The 23,703-nt window shown below is 42.6% G+C and overlaps 1 protein-coding gene across 1 annotated transcript in view; it reads right to left on the reverse strand.

Annotated features, from left to right (window-relative positions):
• LOC147892391 (ubiquitin-protein ligase) overlaps nt 1–23,703 on the reverse strand; it is a 191,087-nt gene that overhangs the window by 62,716 nt on the left and 104,668 nt on the right. The window contains exons 13-14 of the mRNA XM_087387176.1: nt 23,011–23,156; nt 22,502–22,846 (exon numbers count right to left, since the gene is read on the reverse strand). Of these exons, the coding sequence (XP_087243302.1) occupies nt 22,502–22,846; nt 23,011–23,156 (491 nt within the window). The remainder of the gene's footprint in view (nt 1–22,501; nt 22,847–23,010; nt 23,157–23,703) is intronic.

Below are 23,703 nucleotides of genomic sequence, written 5' to 3' on the forward strand. Positions count from 1 at the left end.
GGCCAAACTTATGCAAGATATACCATAGCAGATGGTATGCTGAAACAAAATGGCAATGTAGTACCTAATCAAAATTATGCACAGAGTCATTCAACAATGCCATGATAGCCCGTGTGCGGAACATCCAGGAGTCGAGAAGACATGATGATCTCGTGAAACGAGATTTCTTTTGGCAAAAAATGATTAAACGTGTTCATGAATATTTTTCGTGTCAAGTAAGGCAGAGTGAGTGAAGCCACTTGGACTTTTACAGCCCTTGGAAATACCACTAGGGAGGTGAGAGAGCATTTCTATGGACTTTATAGTGGGTCTGTCTATGACCAAAGTAGATATGATTCTATCCTTGTGGTGGTTGATCGTCTTACCAAGATGGCTCACTTTATTCCAACTAGGGAGTCTGTTAGTGCCCCACAACTGGTGGATTTGTTTATTAAACATATATTCCGTCTGCATGGATTACCCAGATCTATAGTGTCAGACAGGGACGCTAAATTTTCCAGTCATTTTTGGATTGCGGTGTTTGAGGCGCTAAGGACTGAATTTTTAAAAGAACAGGCATATATTAAACATATATTCCGTCTGCATGGATTACCCAGATCCATAGTGTCAGACAGGGATGCTAAATTTTCCAGTCATTTTTGGACTGCGGTGTTTGAGACACTAAGGACTGAGCCGTGGTTAATTTTTAAAAGAACAGGCGAGGTAGCCTATAAGTTGGAATTACCACAGGGTTGTAAGGTGCACCCAGTGTTTCGTGTTTCTTGTTTAAAGAAGTTTTTGCACCCAAGTGACTTACTAATCGAGACTATTGTCTTGTTTCAAGAGATAGAGGATAATGCAAGGCACAAACCAACAAGAATCCTGGACCGAGGAACAATGCAAGCACACAATCGAAAGATTCCCATGGTGTTGGTTGCATGGCATGGTCTACCTCTATTTGAGGCTACCTTGAAATTCGTGTACCAGATGCGGAGAGCATTTATCATGAGGGGACTCTGATAACTGAAGAGGGAAGGAATGTTATGCTCAAGCTGAGGTAACATGACCTTGGAAGGGTCGGTGGACATTTTCCTTTAGAGGACCAATTTGTGTATTATATTTTATTGTGCTTTAAATATACAGTTAAAGGAATCAATGTCAAAGTCTTCGGTGTGGGTGATATGGCATGGACTAGACGAATCTATGGTCGAGGACCTAGGTGCGCACCAAAAATGTGTGAATTGCCAAGGGGCAAATGGAATTAATGGTTATCCCAAGAGAGGGGTAAAAAGGGTGCATGCTAGGGGCTTCAAAATGATTACACGTGGCATCTAGATTTGTCTAGGGAAATGAGGGCTCTGCAAAGGCTTGCTGAAATGAATTCACGTGTGATCTATTGTGCTTTGCTTTTGGCTGGGTGGATATTCTTTATGCCATCGCCTGTGATTTGGTGAGTTGAGTGTTGGTACGTTTACCCATTATCTGTGTAGCTTCCATTGCCTTGTGTGGTATCTTATTGGTGTCCATCTTCACAACTTTCTTGAGACAAGCCATGAATTGCCATAATGCTTCCCCCTCTAGAGGTAACATGCTTGTTTTGGCTAGTAGGATGGGGTAGTGCGTCTGTGCCTTCACCCCTCACTCTCCTATCAAGAAAGATTTATGTATAGTCTCTATCCTTTCCTAGTATATCCTAGATAGTCCGCGTGCCCAAAGCGGGGCATCCATAAAGGATGACTATCTGTACAAGCATGGTGTATAGAAACTCTCTCATTTCCCAGTTCCATAGATGCGCCTTCTTGCATGTATTTTGAAAGTTGTATCTTGCCTAGAATCCTTCTTTCCACGCATGCATTCCATTCGTAGCCGTTTGTGAAATCCAATCCTAAATATTTGTATGCTTTGGCTGTTTCCAGGGGCTCCCCTCCAAATGTGATATCCACTTGTTTGTTGCGTGTCCCGATGACCATTACTTTCGTCTTGTCTATATTGACCTTCATCCCCTAGTGTTTACAGAAATCTCTCAGTGCATCCAAATTTGCTTGCAGGTTCTCCTTATTCTCTCCGAAGAATATTACATCATTTGCATAGATAAGCATTAACAAAGCGTACCTTGCAATTTGAACCCTTCCTTGCTGTGCATTCTCATCCAATCCTCTAGCTCATCGATAAAAAGACCGAAGAGTGTCGGTGAGAGGGGGTAGCCTTGTTTAACCCCTATGTCATTGCTTATTGCAGCTTCCCCCTTGGAGCACGACCCATCCACTAGCGGCTGAGCTAACTCAACTAGTACCTTCTCATAGAGTCGGCATGTGGTTTCTCTGAGTTCTTGAGGAGCTTTGAGCTTTTCCAATCTTTCCCATAACCTCTTACGTGGCAGAATGTCAAAGGCTTTCTTGAAATCTAGGAAACAACAATAGACAACCTCTTTCTTTCCTTTGACTCCTTCAGCTGCAGCCCTTATGGCAACCATATGATCAACCGTAGTGCTTGGGGCGAAACTTTGCCTACTGAGACGGCGCCCTTACTCGTTGCTCCTCTGCCTATTTGTTGATTTTCTGCTCAAGCATAGTGCCATATAACTTTGCTATTAGACTGCTTCCCATGTTTGTCCGATCATTCGTTGCCATCTTGCTATCTCCCCCCTTATGAATCAGTACAATCCTGCTCATCAACCAATCTAATGGAAACCCTTCCTCTAGAGCCATATTCATAAGCGTGGTAAGCATTTTCTTTGTTTTTTCACCTCCCCATGTTAACATATCTGCTATTAGCCCTTGTGTGTCTGGAGCTTTCCCATTAGCTAGGTTTTCCAGGCCGTTGTCCATGTCTTCCTCTGTTACAATCCCCTTTGTTGCTTTGATAGTATAGTTGTGGTTGATTTTTTCTTCCCCATCTCTTTTAGAGAGGCTTTTTGACAAATCATATCATGTCATCCCATTTTTCTCTCTCTCTTGGGGTTTGTTGCCGTAAGTTCCTAGAAAAACTTTCTGGGATTTTGTTTCTGCTCCTCAAAGCTCTCAAGCTGCTTGCTTTTGAGATTTATTCTTTTTTGCGCCTTACGACCTGTCTATATGTTCAAGCTTTGTCCTCCTTCCTTGTTGGATTTGCTGTTTTCCAAGATCTATTTACATCTTTGCAATCTTGGTCGTTCCAATGATTACATGGCATCCCCACACCTCTCCCCTTGCTTTTTAGTGAAACATTTCTGGTCTCTTGACAGCAGCATATCTGTTATGTATTTTCTGATTTCTTGACATGTGGAAGGCATTGCTCTTGTGCCATTGCCTCCTCTACCTCCTTTTCATAAATATGTGCTTTTTGTAGTCCATTCTTAGCCTGGGATGTGCAGTCAATTTCTCCATTTTCACAGCATTGCTTGTCCCTATTATGCCTATGGACATAGCTCTATGGTCTGACGCAAGAGACTCATCCTCAATCTTGATGTACCCAATCATGTTCTTTGCATGTGAGCTTGTGATCACATAATCAACTACACTTGAGACTTGAGCCTTGAGCTGTCTTGCAAGTGCATATTTGTAGCCCAAAGCAATCACACTAAGTGAGGAGTCATCTTCCCATATGAGTGATTTCTTCGGCATCCTTCGATGTCCTTTTCCATCCTCTTCTTTCTTCATTATCTTTTTCCAGTTCATTCATATATATATATATATATATAGATAGATAGATAGATAGATAGAGTCTATTAACGCCCATGGGAGACCCAGAGGTCTATGGGACAACATGAAAACCAACTAGTACATCAGCTTAGGGAGGGTACCTCCCCAAGGAATGCAAAAAGCAGCTCCAATTATTTAGAGTACCTACATTATGACTTGGAACAAACATAATCGGCCATACATCAGTTTAAGACTGAGAGTCTTTGGCTTGGGTTTAAACTCTTTAATGAGTGCGACGCCCTCATGGCACAGTGTCCATTTTCCATCATTCCTAGCAGCCTTGATCTTAGCTAATTATGTTGCCTTGTGAGTTCTTCAGCTATCCATATCTTAGGTCCTTTCAAATTGTAGGATTGTCAAAGAAGCTTGACCCATAGGTTCCGTGAGTTAAGTGTAGTGATATTGTGACCTTTAGTTGTAAGATATGAGTTGCTCTGGGTTCATCTGTGAGAATAGGGAGAGAGCAAAGTGTGAGAGCAGGAGCAGGAGAGAGAGAGAGCTGAAAGCGATAGTTGCAATTAGATGATTGTAGTACAAGTGAATAGAGTGATAGGTTTCCTCTAAGTGACAAAACCTTATCCTTCACTAACCGTAGTTAGTGAACTAACTGAGGTTAGAGGAAAAAACCTCTAAGTGAGGGAAAAGTGCCCCTAACCTACTTATTACATTACATTGGTCACTGTTAAATTATAACGATAATTCTAACACCCCCCTGCAGTGCCAATGTCATGTACAAGGAAATGATCAATCACCAAAAAGAGATAAGTTCAGGGCACTGCGAAATGCCTCAAACTTTTCACGTGGAAGTGCTTTGGTGAAAATGTCTGCAACATTGTCATGTGTTGACACATAGCTCATACTGATCTCTCCTGCATGCAACTTCTCTCTGACGTAGTGATAATGAACCTCAATGTGCTTCGTGCGAGCATGAAACACAGGATTCTTTGCCACTGCAATGGCACTCTGACTATCAGTGAGAATTGGAGAAGGACCCTCAAATGAAAGATGAAGATCAGCAAATAAACAACGCAGCCAAACACATTCAACTGTCGCTGTGAAAGCTGCCCTGTACTCAGCTTCACATGAAGAGGTAGCCACTGTAGATTGTTTTCTTGCTCAACCAAGAAATACAAGCTTTGCCCAAAAAGAAACAATTGCCACTTGTGGACTGCCTAGTGTCATAGTCTCCAGCCCAATCTGAGTCACTGTAGGCATGCATCTGCAAGTCACCCCCCCTTGGAAACATCAAGCCAAAAGACTTGGTACCTTGCAAATAACGGAAGATGTGTTTTACAGCCTGCCAATGCATTGTCTTTGGGCTGTGCATATATCTGCTCACCTGAGAAACTGTGAGTATTCCTACAATCAGATGCAATGCAAACAAACAAGGACAACACCTATCTAGATACAAAAGAAAGATGTGCACGACTTTGTACCTAATAGACATCAAAACTTGGATAGAAGACTAATGTGGCCATGGATTCCCAAAATATGTATCAAGAAAGTGGGGAATCTCCTATCGCAATAGGACTTGCAACTATTGATATACAATGCATTGTGCTAAAAGAAGTATGGGTAGCTTGACGACAGTGCACAAAGCCTACAAAGAGTGAGTCTATATCCACAAAAATGGGAGACATGCCAAGTATAGAGTCACTATTTACAAATGTTCCTCAACATGAATATCTCTAGCAATCCTAGCCACAAATGGAATGCTTTCAACGCATAAAGAGAATCAGATCCCAAAAATCAAAAGTAGATCAGATATAGATATACATGCATCACCAAAGACAAACACATTAGTAGAGGCATGCACCATTGAAGGATGGAATGCAACCGAACCATCCATCTTACAAAATGAAGAGGTTGCCAAACTGAATATGAGGTCGTGTATTGCAGAGATAAATGAGGCATCCAACAGCCTGACTGTAGAGTGTGACATCAAATGATTCACCTGCTTCATGCATTGTAAGCTTCAGCCCCGGCTCCATGGGAGTAGCTATGGGCTTACAATCCTGCATGTTGAATCTGTCCAAGAGTTTTTGCACATACTTGGATTGAGACATACCGATGCCACTTTTCTCTTGAGTGAACTGGATCCTCAAATAAAAGTGTAGCAGCCCCAAATCTGACATGTTAAAAGTGGTCTGCAATTCAGCTTTAAAATCTGCAATATTATCTTCATTTGACCCTGTGAGCAATAAGTCATCTACATAAAGAATGATGACTAAAATATCCCCCCCATCCTTCTTGATGTGGAGGGTGCTCTCAGGACTGTTGTGCAGCCCCTTGCTGGTCAGAAAGGCATGAATTTTTGCATACCATGCACGTGGGGCTTGTTTCCACCCATACAAAGCTTTATTCAGCCTACATATCTGAAGTGCATTTCCTGAAATTTCAAAGCCTGGAGGTTGTTTGACATAAACCTCTTCCAACAAGTCTCCATTAAGGAAGGCTGTTTTTATGTCCAACTGATGAACATTCCATTGAAAATTTGCAGCCATTGCTATAACTGACCGGATGGTTGTCATTCTGGATGTAGGAGCAAAAGTCTCCTCATAGTCTATGCCCTTTTTCTGAGCATATCCTTTTGCAACCAGCCTTGCCTTGTACCGATCAATGGTGCCATCTGGCTTTCTTTTAACTTTGAAAACCCACCGTGTACCTATGGCATGTTTACCTGGTGGCAAATCGACAACTTCCCACGTCTGATTTTTCTGAATGGACTGCAACTCATCGTGCATGGCATTCATCCACAATGCACATTGTCCTGTGCCTCTTCAAATGTCTCAGGTTCCTCCTTATCAAGAAGAGTACCTGCATAAGCTGATTCAACTGAAAGAGCACCTCCCCGATGCCTTACTGCACTCCGAGTTCTGCCAGGTAATGGAGCATCAATTTTACTCTCCCTGAGAGTTTGTAACAGTCAATTTGGGACTGTTTTTGCTGCATGTATATCTGCAATTTCTTGCTGAACAACCTCTTCCACTGCTTGTGGAGGTGGTAAGACATCCTGTGGCTGAATCGGACCATGTGGAGGTATCTGAAAATTTTGATTTGCATCAGATATATCAGCACGGGAACCCAAGGCAATGGGTAGTAACCCCTCAAATTTATCATCGGAAGAAGAAGGCAAATCAAATTCAGCTTGAGTGTAAGCTGAATTTTCTGAAAATATAACATCTCTACTGACAATAATCTTGCGTGTGACAGGATTGTAGAGGCGGTAGCCCTTGCTCTCTACACTGTACCCAACAAAAATACATTTGATTGCCTTATTAGACAACTTATGCCGAAACTCAACGGGCACATGAGCATATGCAAGGCATCCAAAGACACGGAAATGATCCACAGAAGGCTTTCTCCCTTGTCAAACTTCATAGGGAGTCTTGGTCTTCAAAGCTTTTGTGGGTGCCCGATTCAAAACATAATTGGCACACATGAGACCTTCAAGCCAAAATTTGTGAGGCAATTTTTTGCTTTTTAGCATGCATCTATCCATCTCCATAAGAGTACGATTTTTCCTCTCAGCTTTGCCATTTTGCTGAGGGGTTAGACTCACTGTAAGCTGATGTACAATGCCCTTGTCTTTCAAAAAAGCATCAAAATCTGCAGACAAATACTCCCCTCCTCTATCTGTGCGTAATGTCTGTATCTTGAGTCCTGATTCATTCTCAATCATGGCTGCAAAGTGTTTGATAACCATAAACACTTCTGATTTGCGTTTCAGCCCATAAACCCAAGTGTAGTTGGAGTAGTCATCTATAAAAGTGACAAAGTAAAGATGACCACCCAATGATGAAGTCCTCATGGGACCACAGACATCACTATGGATAAGCTGTAATTTTCGAATAGCTTTTACTAATCCATCCTTCTTAAAAGGAGATCTGTGCATTTTACCAAGAATGCACCCTTCACAGGCATGTGGAGGAGGTGTTTCAAGAGGAGGCAATGCATCAACCATGGCATGTTTTTGAAGCGTCATCAAGCTGCCATAATGCATGTGTCCATATCTGGCATGCCATAACTCCGCATTCTGCATAGCAGCAGTAGGAGTGGAAACTGCAAGAGCATGTGCTGGTCTTTTCTCATACATGTCAAGCTGAAAAAGACCACGTAACAAAGTGCCAGATAATCTCAAGGCATAGTCATGCTCTCTGTCATGGACTGCACACTTGTCATCTTAAAAAATGACCTGAAATCCAGCTCTGTTAAGAGTCGACACTGAAAGTAGATTTTTTGTGATACCAAGCACATACAAGACATCAGAAATTTTGAATATTGAGCCATCAATGGCAGTAAGTTTAACTTTTCCTGTACCACGAACTGAATAGGAGGAGTTGTTGGCACATGTGACCTTTTTACCAACGGGTGGTGGATGCAAAGATGTGAAAAGACACTTCCTGGAAGTGATATGCTTTGAGGCACCGCTGTCAAAATACCATGTATTTTGTGTCTCATTGACACTGAAAGCTGATGCATCCTTGGAAGAATCATAACTGCATGTTAGAAAAGCATAAGAGTCATCATTACAAGTGGCTGTACTATCCCGAGCAGCCAACTGAGAGCCTGAAATGCAAGACAAGAAGGCATAGTCGTGCTCCACAAAGTTGGTGTAACTTGCTCATTGTCAGATGCATGAGCAGCTGAATCAGAAACAGCCATACCGGAGCTGTTTCTCTTTTCTTTTGCAAGCCTTTTCTTGCATTCTCCAATGTAGTGACCTGGCTTTTTGCAGTAATGACATATTCCCTTCTTCTTGGGCTTACCTGCATTACCCTTAGCCTTTTGAGAAGCCTGTCCTGAACCACTGGAAGGCTGATTTGCTGAAGTCTTTGCCTGTCCCTTTACTTTAGGCTTGAATTTTGAAAGCATGGCATGGTCACTTGCTCATGAAGCCATGTTTTTCCTGGTCTGCTCTTCCTATAGCAGAAGTCCTATCAACTCGTGAAAATTGAGAGGATTTGCACCCCCCTCAACGACAAATTCAGCGAGGTATGAAAGCTAAGATAAGACTCAGGAAAAGAATTCAGAGTAGTGGTAATCATCTCTGAATCAAGAATGATCTCATCAATATTCAGCAACTGCTCTCGTAAATCCTGTAGCTTTGTGAGGTGCACTGACATGGAGTCACCCTCTTCCATATGTGTACGAGACAATTCTCTTTTCAAAAAAGACACCCTGGCATCATTCCGAGCTGCATACATGCTCTCCAAAATATCCCATGCTGCCTTTGAGGTCTTACACGACCGGATATGCGGAATGATGAATCTTTTCACTGAAAGAGAAATACACAACAAAGCTAAAGCATCACGTGAATCCCATCTCTTCTGCTCTGGAGTGGTAGGTATAACTGCACCAATAACTTGTGCTGCAGCTGTATCCTGTGCACGACCTCTGCCTCCTCCTTGTTGGGGAGGGGTATTAGGTGCCACATTTGCTGGCCGAAACTCATCCCCATTTACATAGTCCCACAAATTACGGGAAATCAGAATATTGCGTACCATAAAACTCCAAAGGGAGTAGTTGGTACCATCCTAGTTGCAATTAGATGATTGTAGTACAACTGAATAGAGTGATACATTTTGTCTAAGTGACAAAACCTTATCCTTCACTAACCGTAGTTAGTGAACTAACTGAGGTTAGGGGGAAAAACCTCTAAGTGAGGGAAAAGTGCCCCTAACCTACTTATTACATTACATTGGTCACTGCTAAATTATAACAATAATTCTAACATCATCATCATCACCTGTCAATTGCGCTCCAACCCTGAACATGGAGGGAATGCCCCCAAGTGTAATCTGTGGATTTGTCCTCTATCGGGTGTGTCACACCTCCGGCTCTGGATCACGGGGGCTGGCAAGCGAAACTCTTGGAGGAGAATTGCTCCTACCGCAATGCTACTTGCATCGGTTTCTATGAAAAACACACATAGACTTTGACTTGGCCCGGCAAGCTATGAATGACTTGAGATGTAGTCGTGTTGCAGATCCTCCAGACTTCAGCCGAACAGGTCTTCACCCTTCCTTGTCCACACGTATGGGCAACTTCCCTTTTCAGCGTTGTCTTCACGTACACAACAACCTCTCCTTAGTGTGTGAGCAATCTCCTGCCCAATCATATGACTGCTCTCCTCAAATTTTTGTTCACCTCAAGAAAAAACGATCAGCAACTCCTCAAGAACTAACAACAAAAATCCATCGAAAGAGGGGTCAGCTTCGTACGTGCGCCTCAAGCAAGCAAAGGCTTTCCCTCACAATCAGCGCACAGGTAGCATAGATCACCAGCGACAAACAATCAGCGCACTCGTCTTCCTCTTCTCCAAAATCCCAGATTCATCACCTTCTCTCCCGCTTCTGTAAAGTCTCGCCCTCTCTATAATCGCAGCGTCGACTCCTTTTTTGAAATCCCTTCATGCCACCCACGTAATGAGCCATGTCTCCACGTATTGCAACATTGGCTCCACGTAAATCGTAGCTTCCTCATGCAAAGCCACCTCTCCACTTCATTTCCACGTCATTGCCTCTTTTTACCACTCTTTTACCTTGCCTCAAAAAACATTGTACCAAGACCATTGCTCTCACTATTGGGGTCACATTTCACTAGCACACAACAATCTTTCAAAGCAAGGCATTTTGATGCATGCCCACACAATTACCACATTGGATGGTAACACAGATATTGACATGACAACATTCCATGCACAGACGACCGTTTACCATACATAAAAAAACACAAAAAACTTTTACATTTGACATTCAACCACCGACCCCGTCACACATGGGTACATTACTCTAGAATGCATCCATATTGCGTTTTCATCACTTCCGATAGGAAGTTCCTACAAACATTTTATTCATAGTCAAATATGAATAGGAAGTTCCTATGTCAAGACAATGCTGAAAGGGAAACTACCCATACGTGTGGACAAGGAAGGGTGAAGACCTGTTCGACTGAAGTCTGGAGGATCTTGGATGATCTGCAGGAGTTGTGGCTCATTCCTATCGCTTGTGGTACCACAAATGTGCATTGTTCCCGTATGACCGTGTCTTGTTCATCGTGTCATTTGTGCCATCTCGATTGAGAGTCTTCCTCGTGTCTTTGTGCTTGTTTGTATTCTGTTGAGGGTATCATCTGAAGTCACTATGGTCCGGGTACATGCTCTGGACGTTGTACATTCCCTCTATTTCTATTGGAGCCCATATTGCTACTCTAATCCCATAGGGAGTCCTGACCTCATCTACAAAGCTAATTGAATTATGGTGATTGCTGGTTGTTTTTTTTCTCTCCTTTTGCTTTCATGAAAGTTACTCCTGGTTGTCTAAGGCATGACCATGCATGCTGAACTGGTAAACATTTCCATGGAATGAAAGAGAGTTGCTTCACATCCGTCATGTCTTTGGTTACATAGGCTCTTCACTAGTTTCCCTACCACTTTTCTTTCATCTGTTTTGGCGATCCTGCTAGGGACCCCTGTGTGTCTTGAATTGGGAATGTGTGTACCCATTACAAGGACGCCCAGAAGTGTGGAGAGCAGTATTTGATGACGAAGCCTCGCATGCGGGTGATTATTTGCGAGGAATGTAAAAAGTGTGGTCACCGGAGCAAAGATTGCATTGATTACCGACTTCATGTGATTCGTCTTCGAGCTATAATCCAAAGAGTCCTCAAAGAAGCTATTCAGAAGAAAAAGATGCAGAGTTAGATGCAAGTTTGGCACCGAAAGACAGAGATTCTGTGAGGGACTACTATGTACAAGAGATAAGCAAGAACCGGAAGGTATGGCTCATGAATTTCCCCGCTTCTATGGGTCGCCACATGAGAATCCTGAAAAGTTTAGTGAAAATCTGGAGTTTACAGCTCTAATCAAAGATAGGAATGCACCTACAGTGTTACTACAGATACTGACCTTTTGTCTAGTGGGAGAGGCTCGTGTTTGGCTGCAAGAATTTATAGCTGGTTTACATACTAAAGACGGGGCACCGAGGGCTCCAAATTATGCTGAGGTGAGGGCTGCCTTTGTGGCACAGTTTGCATGCAGCCAAGATTATGATAAGATGTGGAGGGAGTTGTGTAATTTGCAGCAGCATTCTAACCAAACTGTGGACGAGTAGTATCTGAGTAGATTTACTGTGTTGTGGAATAAGTGGCAAACAGCCCTGCTGCCAGAGGTTCCACCCCGAGTGATCAAGAAGGATCATTTTGTCTCAGGATTGAAGCCCTAATTAAGGATAAAGATTGAGTGCAAGGAGTTGCCCACTTGTGAGGATGTTGTGAGGAAGGCCACGGAAAAGGAGAGAAAACAAAGGAGGCTGGTTGAGTTAGGTAATGAAATGCCGGTGGTGCAGCCTAGACCTCAAGTCACCTTTGCTGTGAAGGATGATCCATCTAAGGCAAAGCCTAAAAAAGAGGAATCCTTCAAAGAAGAGCTCCAAGAGATGTCAGAGCTTATGAAAAACCTCAATCTCAACTTGATGAGTGGTAGAGGACGAGAAAGAACCTCCAATGGGAGAGGAGCAAGAGGGCTGCCTCCTCTTGGTACTCCATACCCTTGGCAAGTAGGCTGTGGACGTGGGAGTTATGTGCCTAATGTACAGTGTTACAACTGTGGAGAATGGGGGCATTACAGTACTCATTGTGACAAGCCTCCTTGGGTGGGTGGAGAAATGTATTCTTTGCTGGCTGGATTAAATAACCGGGCTAATGATCATAGTGTGGAGGTGAAGGACACAGGCCAGCCAAGTAATAGTGGAGTCGTGAAGGCTACAGCTGAGGAAAAAGCAAAGGGAAGGTGGTAAGCCTGCTTGGGTTAGAAGAGGATGAAGTGACAGCGATGCCATTGGGGAAAAGAGACCGTGGAGATGAAGCAAGCACAAATACAAAGAAAGGAGAACCTGCTAAAGAGGGGGTTACTTACATAGAAAGAGGATTAAACGGGTCAAGAAGCCTAGAAGAAAATTCAAGACTCTAGACTATCCGATTGGGAAGGAGCAAGGAGAATATGATTTGGTAGAGGATCTTTCCAAGCGAAAGCCCGACATCACGTTTGGTCAGATGATCAGCCTGTGTCCCAAGTTGAAGAAATAATGGAGAAGAGTAGTAAATCCTGGTAAGTGGAGCCCTCGGAAGGAAACAATCAAGCTAATGTCAGTTTCTGAGCTTCCATATATCTTGCCTTTAGTAGAAGCCTGGCACAAAGGAGTGGGACTTGGTGAGGCTTATGTCGACGGTGGAGCTAAAATCTGTATAGTCACACAGTCATGTGTGGAGAAATTGGGCTTAAAGATTTCATCCCCTTCAAGGTTCCGCATCCGAATGGCGAATCATGCTAAGGTTAAGACCCTGGGAATTGTGGCTGGAATGGAGATTGAAGCATTCAAGGTCCACTACAAGGTAGATTGCCATGTCATGCCGGCTGGTATGGGAGCTTATCCTCTCATTTTGGGAAGACCCTCGTTACGGAAGGTAGGAGCAATACAAAATTGGGGAAACGGAGTGATCACAGTACATGGTTCTAAGGGACAGAGGATGCGGTTTGATATGGTTGGTCACACTTTAGTTTCTTATCCTTAAAAAGAGGCAGAGGAGGGCAGTGAAAGTGATACTGATAGTGAAGAGGAGAGCAGCCTTACTTCTGATGCTAATGTAGCCTTTATAGAAAGGATGGAAAATTTGCAAGTGGATCTCACAACTGAATGCAGTGAACAGGAAGAGGATAGAAGTGAGGTAATGGAAAGATTCATGCAGCCCAGGGATGCTCATAAGCCTATACAAGAACTGGTTCAGCATACAATAAACCCAGATCTTACTCCTCGAGAGAAAGAAGAATATTGTAGGATGTTGCAGAAGTACCCCAATTTGTTCATCACCTCGTATGAAGAAATTAGGGGATTCTAGGGGAAGCCACTAAGAATTGAGTTAAAAGAGAATGCTAAGCCAGTATGTCAGAAGATGAGGAGATTAAGCCCAGAACAAACAGAAGTGTTGAGAGTAGAGATAGTGGAGTTGTTGAGAGCTGATATTATAATGCCAGTGATGCATTCGGATTGGGCCAGCCCTGTGGTGATTGTTCCAAAGAAAAAAGGGGAATGGAGAGCATGTGTGGACTATAAGCCCTTGAATGTTGCTACCAAGAGTAATCACTATCCTCTGCCACATATGGATGACATATTAGATAGGGTAGCCGGCCATGATATGTATAGTCTTTGTGACGGTTACTCGAGTTACTTCCAGATTGTTATAGAGCCAGAAGATCGACTAAAGACCACCTTCATCACTCCGTGGGGGTGCTTTTGTTACAAGCAGATGCCCTTTGGTGTCAAGAATGCCCCGGCTCACTATCAGGAGAATTCTAATGAGGTACTAGCTCCTAATTTGGATAAATTTTGCAATGTATTTATTGATGATCTCTGTGTGTACAGTAATCGCAAAAAGCATTTGCAAAAGCTAGATGCTGTGTTTGAAAGGGTGGATGCAAGTGGTGTAGGATCGAATGAAAGAGAGAGTGCAGGTTGCAAAGAGTCGATAGAGTTTGCCGTCACGTCAACTAGGAAAGAAGTACAAGGTACTTGTACCTAGACCCTAGGACTAAGTGTCCTAGGTGTCACATAGGACTAAGTGTCCTAAGTGACCTAAAAGGCACTAACACTATAAGTGCCTATATTTATGCCTACAAAGCACATACCATGGCCTATAGGGCATCACTAGAACCACCAAGAGATGGCCTACAAACCCCCCTCCATGGGATGGGCTGAAGTATTCTGGAAACATCTCAGAATACCTGGTATTTTCTGATCATGGTGGCACATGTTCATCCAAAAGGATATAGCCACCTATGAATGTACAAGGGATGACAGATCATGTAACAAAGGGAACCAAGTGTAAAGCCTCTCGGAAGACTTCGAACTTGGAATGAGGAAGTGCCTTTGTAAACATATCTGCTATGTTGTCCTCTGTGGGAAGATAGGACAACTCCATGTCTCATGCTGACAACCGCTCCCGAACATAATGATAGTGAACTTCAATATGCTTGGTACGCGCATGAAACATTGGGTTATGTGCAATGGCCAAAGCACTCTGACTGTCAGTGTAGACAATAGTGGAGGATGTCTAGCGAATACCAAGATCTGTATGTAACTGTTGAAGCCAAACACACTCTACTGTAGCGTTAAAGCTGCCCTGTACTCAGCCTCACAGCTAGATGTGGCAACTGTTGGTTGCTTCTTGCTAAGCCAAGAGATACATGAATTGCCAAGCAAAAAACAATTGCCGATATGTGACACTCTGGTGTTGGAACATCCTACCCAGACACTATCCGTGTAAGCATGCATGGTAAGTGAACCCTGATCACCACAGAAGAGGGCTAAATCCTGAGTGCCTCTGAGATATCTGAAGACTCTCTTCACTGCGGGGACGAGCATTTTCCGAGCGAAATCTTCCGAGCGTCCGAGCGAAGGAAAAAAAAATCTTCCAACTATGCAAAAATATGACAAAAATGGATCAGAAGAAAACATAGTTTCACTTAGAAATATGAAAAGTATTATAGGAATGCCTATTTTATACACGAATATTTATGTGAATCTTTGGGAATGGTGAGAACATAATGGGATGGCTTTTGAAGAAACCCACATGTAGAGTAGACTTCTCTATGAAAATTCCCTTATGATCCTTCTTACAACTTTTTACTTAATAGGGGGTGACATTGAAAAACCTCTCTCACCCTATCTTCATGAAAGGGTTTCTCCAAAGAAAACTCATTGAAGCAAGCCATCAAGGTAGTTTCGCCAGCGAAACCCGTTTGAACAAGGTCTTTCAAGGTAGTTTCGCTGGCGAAACTACCTTGGACAGCACTTTTAAAAGTGACATAACTTTCACATCCAATGTCCAAATATAGTCATTCAGCCACTCAAATTGATCGGAAAACCCCATTTGAGCACATCTATGGGGTTATATTTTGGAAAACCTTGCATATATAGTATTAAATATTACATGTATTTTATGAGAGTGATATATAAGCCCAAGTTAATACTTATTTACAGTAATTTAAACTTCTGTAGAAACATGTCCATAAATATATTGTTATTAATACTATAAAAACACTTGAAAGATATTGCCATATGATATAAATATGTTTAATAAGTAATTATTTATGTATAATATTATTATGTTGAGAGTGATTATGAGGGACGTTTCTTAAATGAATTATTTTTCAATACTTTTGAAAGGTAATAACAAGGGTACAAAGGGATGTCTATGAATAAGAAGATTTATGTTATGTAAAAATGAATGAGTGACTAGTTTGTATATTTTTATGATAAAGGGATCTAGTTCTAATGAAAATAAAAGTGTAAAAACCATGTTTCCTAAAGAAATACTATTTTTAAAATCTCTTGAAAAACACGCTCGTATAAACTTGCTCATAGGTTTTTGCTCGTAAAATTGACGCATCCCTTCACTGCCTGCCAATGCTGTGAACTGGGCATGTGCATGAATCTGCTGAGCTGAGATACTACATACTGTAAGTCATGTCTGGTGTGACATAAATAAATAAGGCATCCAACAGCCTGTTGTCACATGGTGGGCTCCCATCATGAGCTGAGAATTTGAAGCTAGGGTCCACTAGAGTAGAGATTGGCTTGCAATCCTCGAACTGAAAACGATCAAGGAGCTGTCCAATATACTTGGACCGAGACATCATGATACCCCCCTCAACATGAGCAAACTGAATGCCCAAATAATAGTGCAGCTGTCCCATGTCTGACATTTCAAAAACCTGCTGCAAATCAGCCTTGAAAGCTGCAATATGCTCAGTATCTGGGCCCGTGATGATCAGATCATCCACATATAAAATCAGCACTAAAAAATCAGATCCACTCCCACGGACATAAAGAGTGGGTTCAGTGGGGCTATTCTGAAAACCAAGAGATAGTAAGTGTGCATGAATTTTGGCATACCATGCCCTGGGTGCCTGCTTCAAACCATAAAGGGCTTTTCTAAGCCGGCATACCTTGTTTTCAGAATTAACAACCTCAAAGCCAAGAGCTTCTTTGACTTATCTGCTGTATTTTTAGATGCATGGGAGGAATTGCAGCTGCTATGTGCAGATTTTGGGTTGCCCATAGGCTTGGAAGCCTTGCCTCTTCCTGTGTGCTGTGAAGCAAATGCATGATCAGGAATAATGGCTTGTCTATTAGCTCGACTTTGCTCTTCCTGCAAAAGCAAAGTAACTAGCTGATCAAAAGAATAGTGGTCTAGATTACCCATGGCCACTAATCGAAGGATTGTAGCAAACCCTTGATATGTATCTGGCAGTCCATTCAGTGTGGTACTGACAAGCTGTGAATTTGGCACCACCTCATCACTCTTGGCAAGTTGTTCCATGAGGTCCTTGACCTTTGTCAAGTATGCATCCATAGAGTCACCTTCATTCATACTGACTTCCTGTAATTGCCTTCTCAAATATGCAACACGTGCTTCATTGCGAATCTACTAGAGAGAAGCCAATTTATCCCAAGCATCCTTTGTTGTCCTGCAAGACCGGATGTGTGGAATAATGATTCTCTTGCATGATAAAGCAATACATGAATGTGCATTTGCATCTCTTGCATCCCATCTTGACTGATCTTGAGTTGGAAGAGCAGCAGCCGGAGTGCTAGAGGATGAGGCATCAGGAGGAGTACCCCCTGCAAAGGGACCAGTAGTAGAGGCAACCACTGTAGCATTGGTTGGCCTTAGATCAACCCCAGAAACAATATTCATCAGATGCTTTGCAACAAGAATATGTTTTATGAGATAAGATCACATCGGATAGTTGGTGCCATCCAACTTATCATCTTCACGAAGAACGCCAAATAGATCTTGAATGTTCCCAGCCATAGCAAATGTGATACCTTGAAAGAGACCTGAAAACCCAAAAGCCTCAAGGCTATCACTGCAAAGAGCTCGCTGTCCAAAAATGACAGCAAATATCTGCAAATTTCCAACCCAAATCAAAGGGCAAATGCAGATCTGACCCAAATGTGACTGTGGCAGGCAATGTTCACTGCAAAAACAGCAAATCTGGCAAAAGCCCCAGATTCAATGAGGGCAAATAGGCCAAAAAGAGGGCAAATGCAAAAAAGCCCCAAAATTTGCTGAAATTTTTGCAAATGTGACCCAACGTATGATAATCTGACTCAATGTCTTGCAAAAGTGACGCGATGTACTGCAATCGAAAAGAAATTGCAGACCAAAGCCCAAATCTCTAGTGTTCTTGCAAGAAGTTGCAACTAGAAGAGATGAAAGGTATTGAAAGCCCCAAAATTTTACAAATGTCGAAAGCTGTACGGAGCAGGTACAACTATACGCAGCTACAAAACGTAGTACGGTATGCAGTATAGAGCAGTTACGTCTGCTGTATGGAAGCAAGTACATGGCAAGTACAGAGCACAGCTTACGGTGTACGATAAGTGTACGACAGCAGTACGGATGCATGTACGTGGGAAGTACGATGTACGGATGCAGGTACAATGGACGCCGTAAATATAACGTAGGTACGTATGGAAGCAGGTGCAACATACGGAACGCAGGTACGTTGTACGAAACGCATGTACAAAGTACGATGGCACATGTACAGAATACAGTACTGAGCAGTACGATGATGCAGGTACAGCGAGTGACCTGGAGCAGGCTGTGCATACGGGCGTCCATACAGTCGTACGGACTGTACAGATGAAGGAGCAGGCAGGCTGAAGGGAGCTGGTAAGAGTCCAGGAGCAAGAAGCAAGTATTAACGTGGCTCTGATACCACTGTAGGATCGAATGAAAGAGAGAGTGCACGTTGCAAAGAGTTGATAGAGTCTGCCGTCACGTCAACTAGGATAGATAGAAAAAGAAGTACAAGGTACTTGTACCTAGACCCTAGGACTAAGTGTCCTAGGTGTCACATAGGACTAAGTGTCGTAAGTGACCTAAAAGGAACTAACACTATAAGTGCCTATATTTATGCCTACAAGGCACATACCATGGCCTATAGGGCATCACTAGAACCACCAAGAGATGGCCTACAAGTGGCAGACAGCTGAATCCTTTTAAGTGTTGTTTGGCAAGAAGTAGTATCAAGGTTTTGGGGCATACTGTTTCTGAAAATGGAGTTGCACCTAACCCAGATAAAGTGAAGGCATTGACGATGTTGTCTACTCCTTCGAACACCAAGCAATTGCATACTTTCATTCAAAAAGTGAAATATCTTGCAAGGTTTATTCACATGCTGTCCCACGTGTTGTTTCTGCTCAAGCAAATGGTTAAGCATGAGCCATTGAAATGGACTTGTGAATGTGGAGGTATTTGAAGCTGTGAAAGAGATGCTTGGTCACATTTCTAGTGTGAAGGCTCCTGATTTCAAGCTGACATTTTATGTGAACCCTTCAGTGGGTCCTAATGCCATTGGAGCAATACTCTTGCAATAGGGTAAAAGCTCGAGGTACATGAGGCCTGTGTAGTATGCCAGTAGGGTGAAAAGTGAAGCTGAAAGGGGATATACAGCAGCTCAGTTGATGTTGGCCAGCTTGGTATATGCTTGTCGGAGGTTCCGACCGTACTTGTTGTCTCAAACTTTCGTATTTTTGACCAATTGTACCTTGCTTCCGCAGCTGTTGAGTAATACTAATCTCTCAAGATGTATGATTAGGTGGATAACTGAATTGCAAGAATATACATTTACCTTCCTGGTAGAAGAATCTACAAGAGCATCATTGGCTAATCTGCTCATGTACAAAGAGGGTCCCATATGGTGAAAGAAGTGGAAGAACGCACAGCAAAGATGGAGGACCAAGTTTTGGAAAATGCATTTGTCTTGCATTTTGATGGCTCTTTCAAAAAGAGTTTAAATAAAGCAAAAAGAGGAATTGTAGTGCATGATTCAGAGGGAAAGGAGGTTCAAAGGGCATGCATTCAGCTCAAGGCAGGCAGCAATAATGAAGCTGAATACACAGCTTTGTATGAAGGCCTCCAGGTATGTGCTAACCTGGGAATTAGGAGATCGATAATCAAAGGTGATGCTTTGCTGGTTGTAAAACAGATTTTAGGTGTTTGGAAAACAAAACATGTCCATCTCAGGAACTGCGTGAGTATCATCAAGAAAAGATTGGGACAGCTTGAAGCCTGGACTCTACAACATGTAGATAGAAGTCAGAATATTGTTGCTCACGATGCTGCCCAGGGAATGACTGAAGCACATGTGAAGGCTGTGAGAATACAAGAGCCTCTTTACAGAGGTAGGGAGTTCCTGGCAAAAGAAGAAAGCTTTCAGCTGACCGGAAAAGTTCCTGATGAGATACCCAAGCAAAAAAAATACAGATTTGTGAAAGCCTGTCAACCTTATGTCATGACTGGTGATGTTCTGTATATGAAGGGAGCTGATTTAATTCTCAGGAGGATACCATGGCATCCGGAGATCTTGCATATATTAGAAGCCAATCATGAAGGTATATGCGGAGGCCACTTTACCTTCAAGATCATGTTGAGGAAGATTCTAACAGATATGTATGGCCTTCCTTACGGAGGGACATCACGCATTGGTGTAAGTCTTGTTTCCAGTGCCAGCAAATGGGTAAGAGAATCCTTCATCCAGAGCTTTGAAATGTAGTAGTTGCTTTTAATATCTTTGAGAAATGGGGTATTGACGCAATCGGACCAATGCCAATGATTGAGCTAGGAAACTGTTACTTGTTGACTGCTATTGATTATCTGTCTTGATGGGGTGAGGCAAAGCTTGTAAAGGCCGTCAATGCAAAGACAGTCAGTAAATTTATTTATGAAAAAATCTGTTGTCGATTCGGTGTACCCTTGGAGCTTGTATCTGATCGGACCCAGGTTCAGAAGTGAATTGATGGATCTCCTTTGTGACAAACTAAAAATCAAACACAGGTATGCAACTCCTCACTATCCACAATGCAATGCTATGGATCAGTATTTCAATGGTGCGTTAATCGGCATAATGGGAAAGATGATAGGAACCCATGAGAAAAGTTGGAACCTCACTGTACCATGGTGTTTGTGGGCATATCGTGTCGCTGTGTAGGAACTTCCTATGGAAAGTGATGAAAACGCAATATGGATGCACTCCAGAGTCATGTACCCATGTGTGATGGGGTCGGTGGTTGAATGTAAGAGTTTTTTGTGTTTTTTTACATGTGGTAAATGGTCTTCTGTGCATGGAATGTTGTCATGCCAATATCTGTGTTACCATCTAGTGTGGTAATCGTGTGGGCATGCATCAAAATGCCTTGCTTTGAAGGAATGTTGTGTGCTAGTGAAATGTGACCCCAATAGTGAGAGCAATGGTCTTGGTGCAATGTTTTTTGAGGCAAGGTAAAAGAGTGGTAAAAGGAGGCAATGATGTGGAAATGAAGTGGAGAGGTGGCTTTGCATGAGGAAGCTATGATTTACATGGAGCCAATGCTGCAATACGTGGAGACATGGCTCATTACGTGGGTGGCATGAAGGGATTTCAAAAAAGGAGTCGACGCTGCGATTATAGAGAGGGAGAGGCTTTACAGAAGCGGGAGAGAAGTGACGAATCTGGGATTTTGGAGAAGAGGAAGAAGAGTGCGCTGATTGTTCGTTGCTGGTGATCTACGCTGCCTGTGCGCTGATTGTGAGGGAAAGCCTTTGCTTGCTTGAGGCGCACGTACGAAGCTGACCCCCCTTTCGATGGATTTTTGTCGTTGGTTCTTGAGGAGCTATTGATCGTTTTTTCTTGAGGTAAACGAAAATTTGAGGAGAACAGCCATAGGATTGCAAGAAAGAACCAGCTGTTGATCGTTTTTTCTTGAGGTGAATGAAAATTTGAGAAGAACAGCCATAGGATTGCGCAGGAGACTGCTCATACACTAAGGAGAAGTTGCTATGTACGTGAAGACAACGCTGAAAGGGAAGCTGCCCATACATGTGGACAAGGAAGGGTGAAGACCTGTTCGACTGAAGTCTGGAGGATCTTGGATGATCTGCAGGAGTTGTGGCTCATTCCTATCGCTTGTGGTACCACAGATGTGCATTGTTCCCCTCTGACCGTGCCTTGTTCATCGTGTCATTTGTGCCGTCTCGATTGAGAGTCTTCCTCGTGTCTTTGTGCTTGTTTGTATTCTGTTGAGGGTATCATCTCAAGTCGCTGTGGTCCGGGTACATGCTCTGGACGTTGTGCATTCGCTCTATTTCTATTGGAGCCCATATTGCTACTCTGATCCCATAGGAAGTCTGGACCTCATCTACAAAGCTAATTGAATTATGGTGATTGCTGGTTGTATTTTTTCTCTCCTTTTGCTTTCATGAAAGTTACTCCTGATTGTTTGAGGCATGACCATGCATGCTGAACTGGTAAACATTTCCATGGAATGAAAGAGAGTTGCTTCACATCCGTCTGTCTTCGGTTGCATAGGCTCTTCACTAGTTTCCCTACCACTTTTCTTTCATCAACGTCAAGATCACACTAACTCAGTACAAGGGTATAGAGAAGCCTTTCTTTTACACCACAATCTGCAACTGAAAGACTAAATTCCTCAACTCTATCCACCAATTATCATGTTCTCTCCTATGGTACTATTTGCTTTGAACATTACATTGCTATGATGCTCCTCATCCCTCAACTCATAAAACACCTCGCAGAAAAGTCAGCATATATACTTTGTTGCAGCGTCTTACTGTTAAATTTGAGTTGTCTCCAGTGAATTTTTAAAAAACAGCTTTAGTTACTCTGCACGTAAAAATAACAATGTGCTTACAGAATTTTAATCATAGCTGCAACTAGCAGAATGAAGGAAAACACTAGTTAAGATATAAGCTTAAGGCATGTTTGGTTACCATACCTGAAAAGAAACTGACAGGTGCTCAAGGGAAGGACAAACTTCAAAAAGACTACCAAACATTGCTTCAGATATGCTTGCACCCAGACCTAGAGCAAGAATTCGCAGATGATAGAGATCACGCCTCCAGGCTTTCATGGTCAAGTCAGAGAAACCCCAGCCAACAGCCATCTCCTCCAAACTGAAGCCCTTTGAATTGATTTCCTTAGATATAGCACTATCATGTTCAAGTGCACTTTTATTGTCTATCAAAACTAATGGTAGTTTAGATTTTTTGCACCCCCTTAGGTTTAGAACCTTTAACCTGGGGTTTCTCAAGATGACGTAAGCCAATGCATGTTCAGAGACCTGTGAAAAAAAAAAAAAACCATCCATGAGCATGGAGGAGAAGAGTTTTGTATTCTTATTTCTTCCATGGAAATTACAGGAACACAACATATGACTAGTTGATTCCTAATGTGTAACTTGGCATTCCTACCATCTAGGAATCCAGGTTGGAATCTGGTTTGCACCTGTGTCTCTGTTAAATCCAGTTTTTGTAGAGAAGTTCCTTCAAACATAACAATAGCATTGTCATCCACTCTCGTATTGGCCAAGATCAAATTTTCCAAAAGGGAAGCCGTATACAAGAGCCTGGCCAACGACACCTCATCCAAACCTGTGAAACCAAGAAACGAACCAGATATGCATGATCCTTGCAAGCTTATCTGTCCCACTGCCCAGAAAAAAAAGAAAGTGAAGGAAATGGTACTTCATATTTCAAATCACCAAAGGACCTATTTAAGACTAAACACATAGTTGTAAGCTGATACATAATGATTTTCACGGTTTTAGGTCAGTACTCGGATTAAAGGAAAACCTCAAGCTATAAGCAATGCTATAGCCGGTCTTGATTGCAGAGGAAACAAGCAGGTCCAACAATGTTAAGTTGATCTTGCTCTTGTACCAAAACTGTGTCAACCCACACTAAAGAATGTAAAGCTTGAATAAGCCAGACTCAACAGAGAATGGGAGAGAGAATTTTAAAGTTGCACACAACCGACCCTATTTCCCAGAATATATCAAAACATATCTTTTGCACAGCATAATCCAAAAGGGACCAACCCACATCACAAACTACAAAGAAATACCTAGAAAGCCGACATCTCCACACCCTTTGTGGAGGGCATGACCGATTATCAGAAAGAAAGAAAGAAATATTTACA

Source organism: Dipteris shenzhenensis, chromosome 16 (assembly GCF_047967505.1).
Source record: "Dipteris shenzhenensis isolate YYH24624 ecotype China chromosome 16, Dip_SZ_1.0, whole genome shotgun sequence".
NCBI lineage: Eukaryota > Viridiplantae > Streptophyta > Polypodiopsida > Gleicheniales > Dipteridaceae > Dipteris > Dipteris shenzhenensis.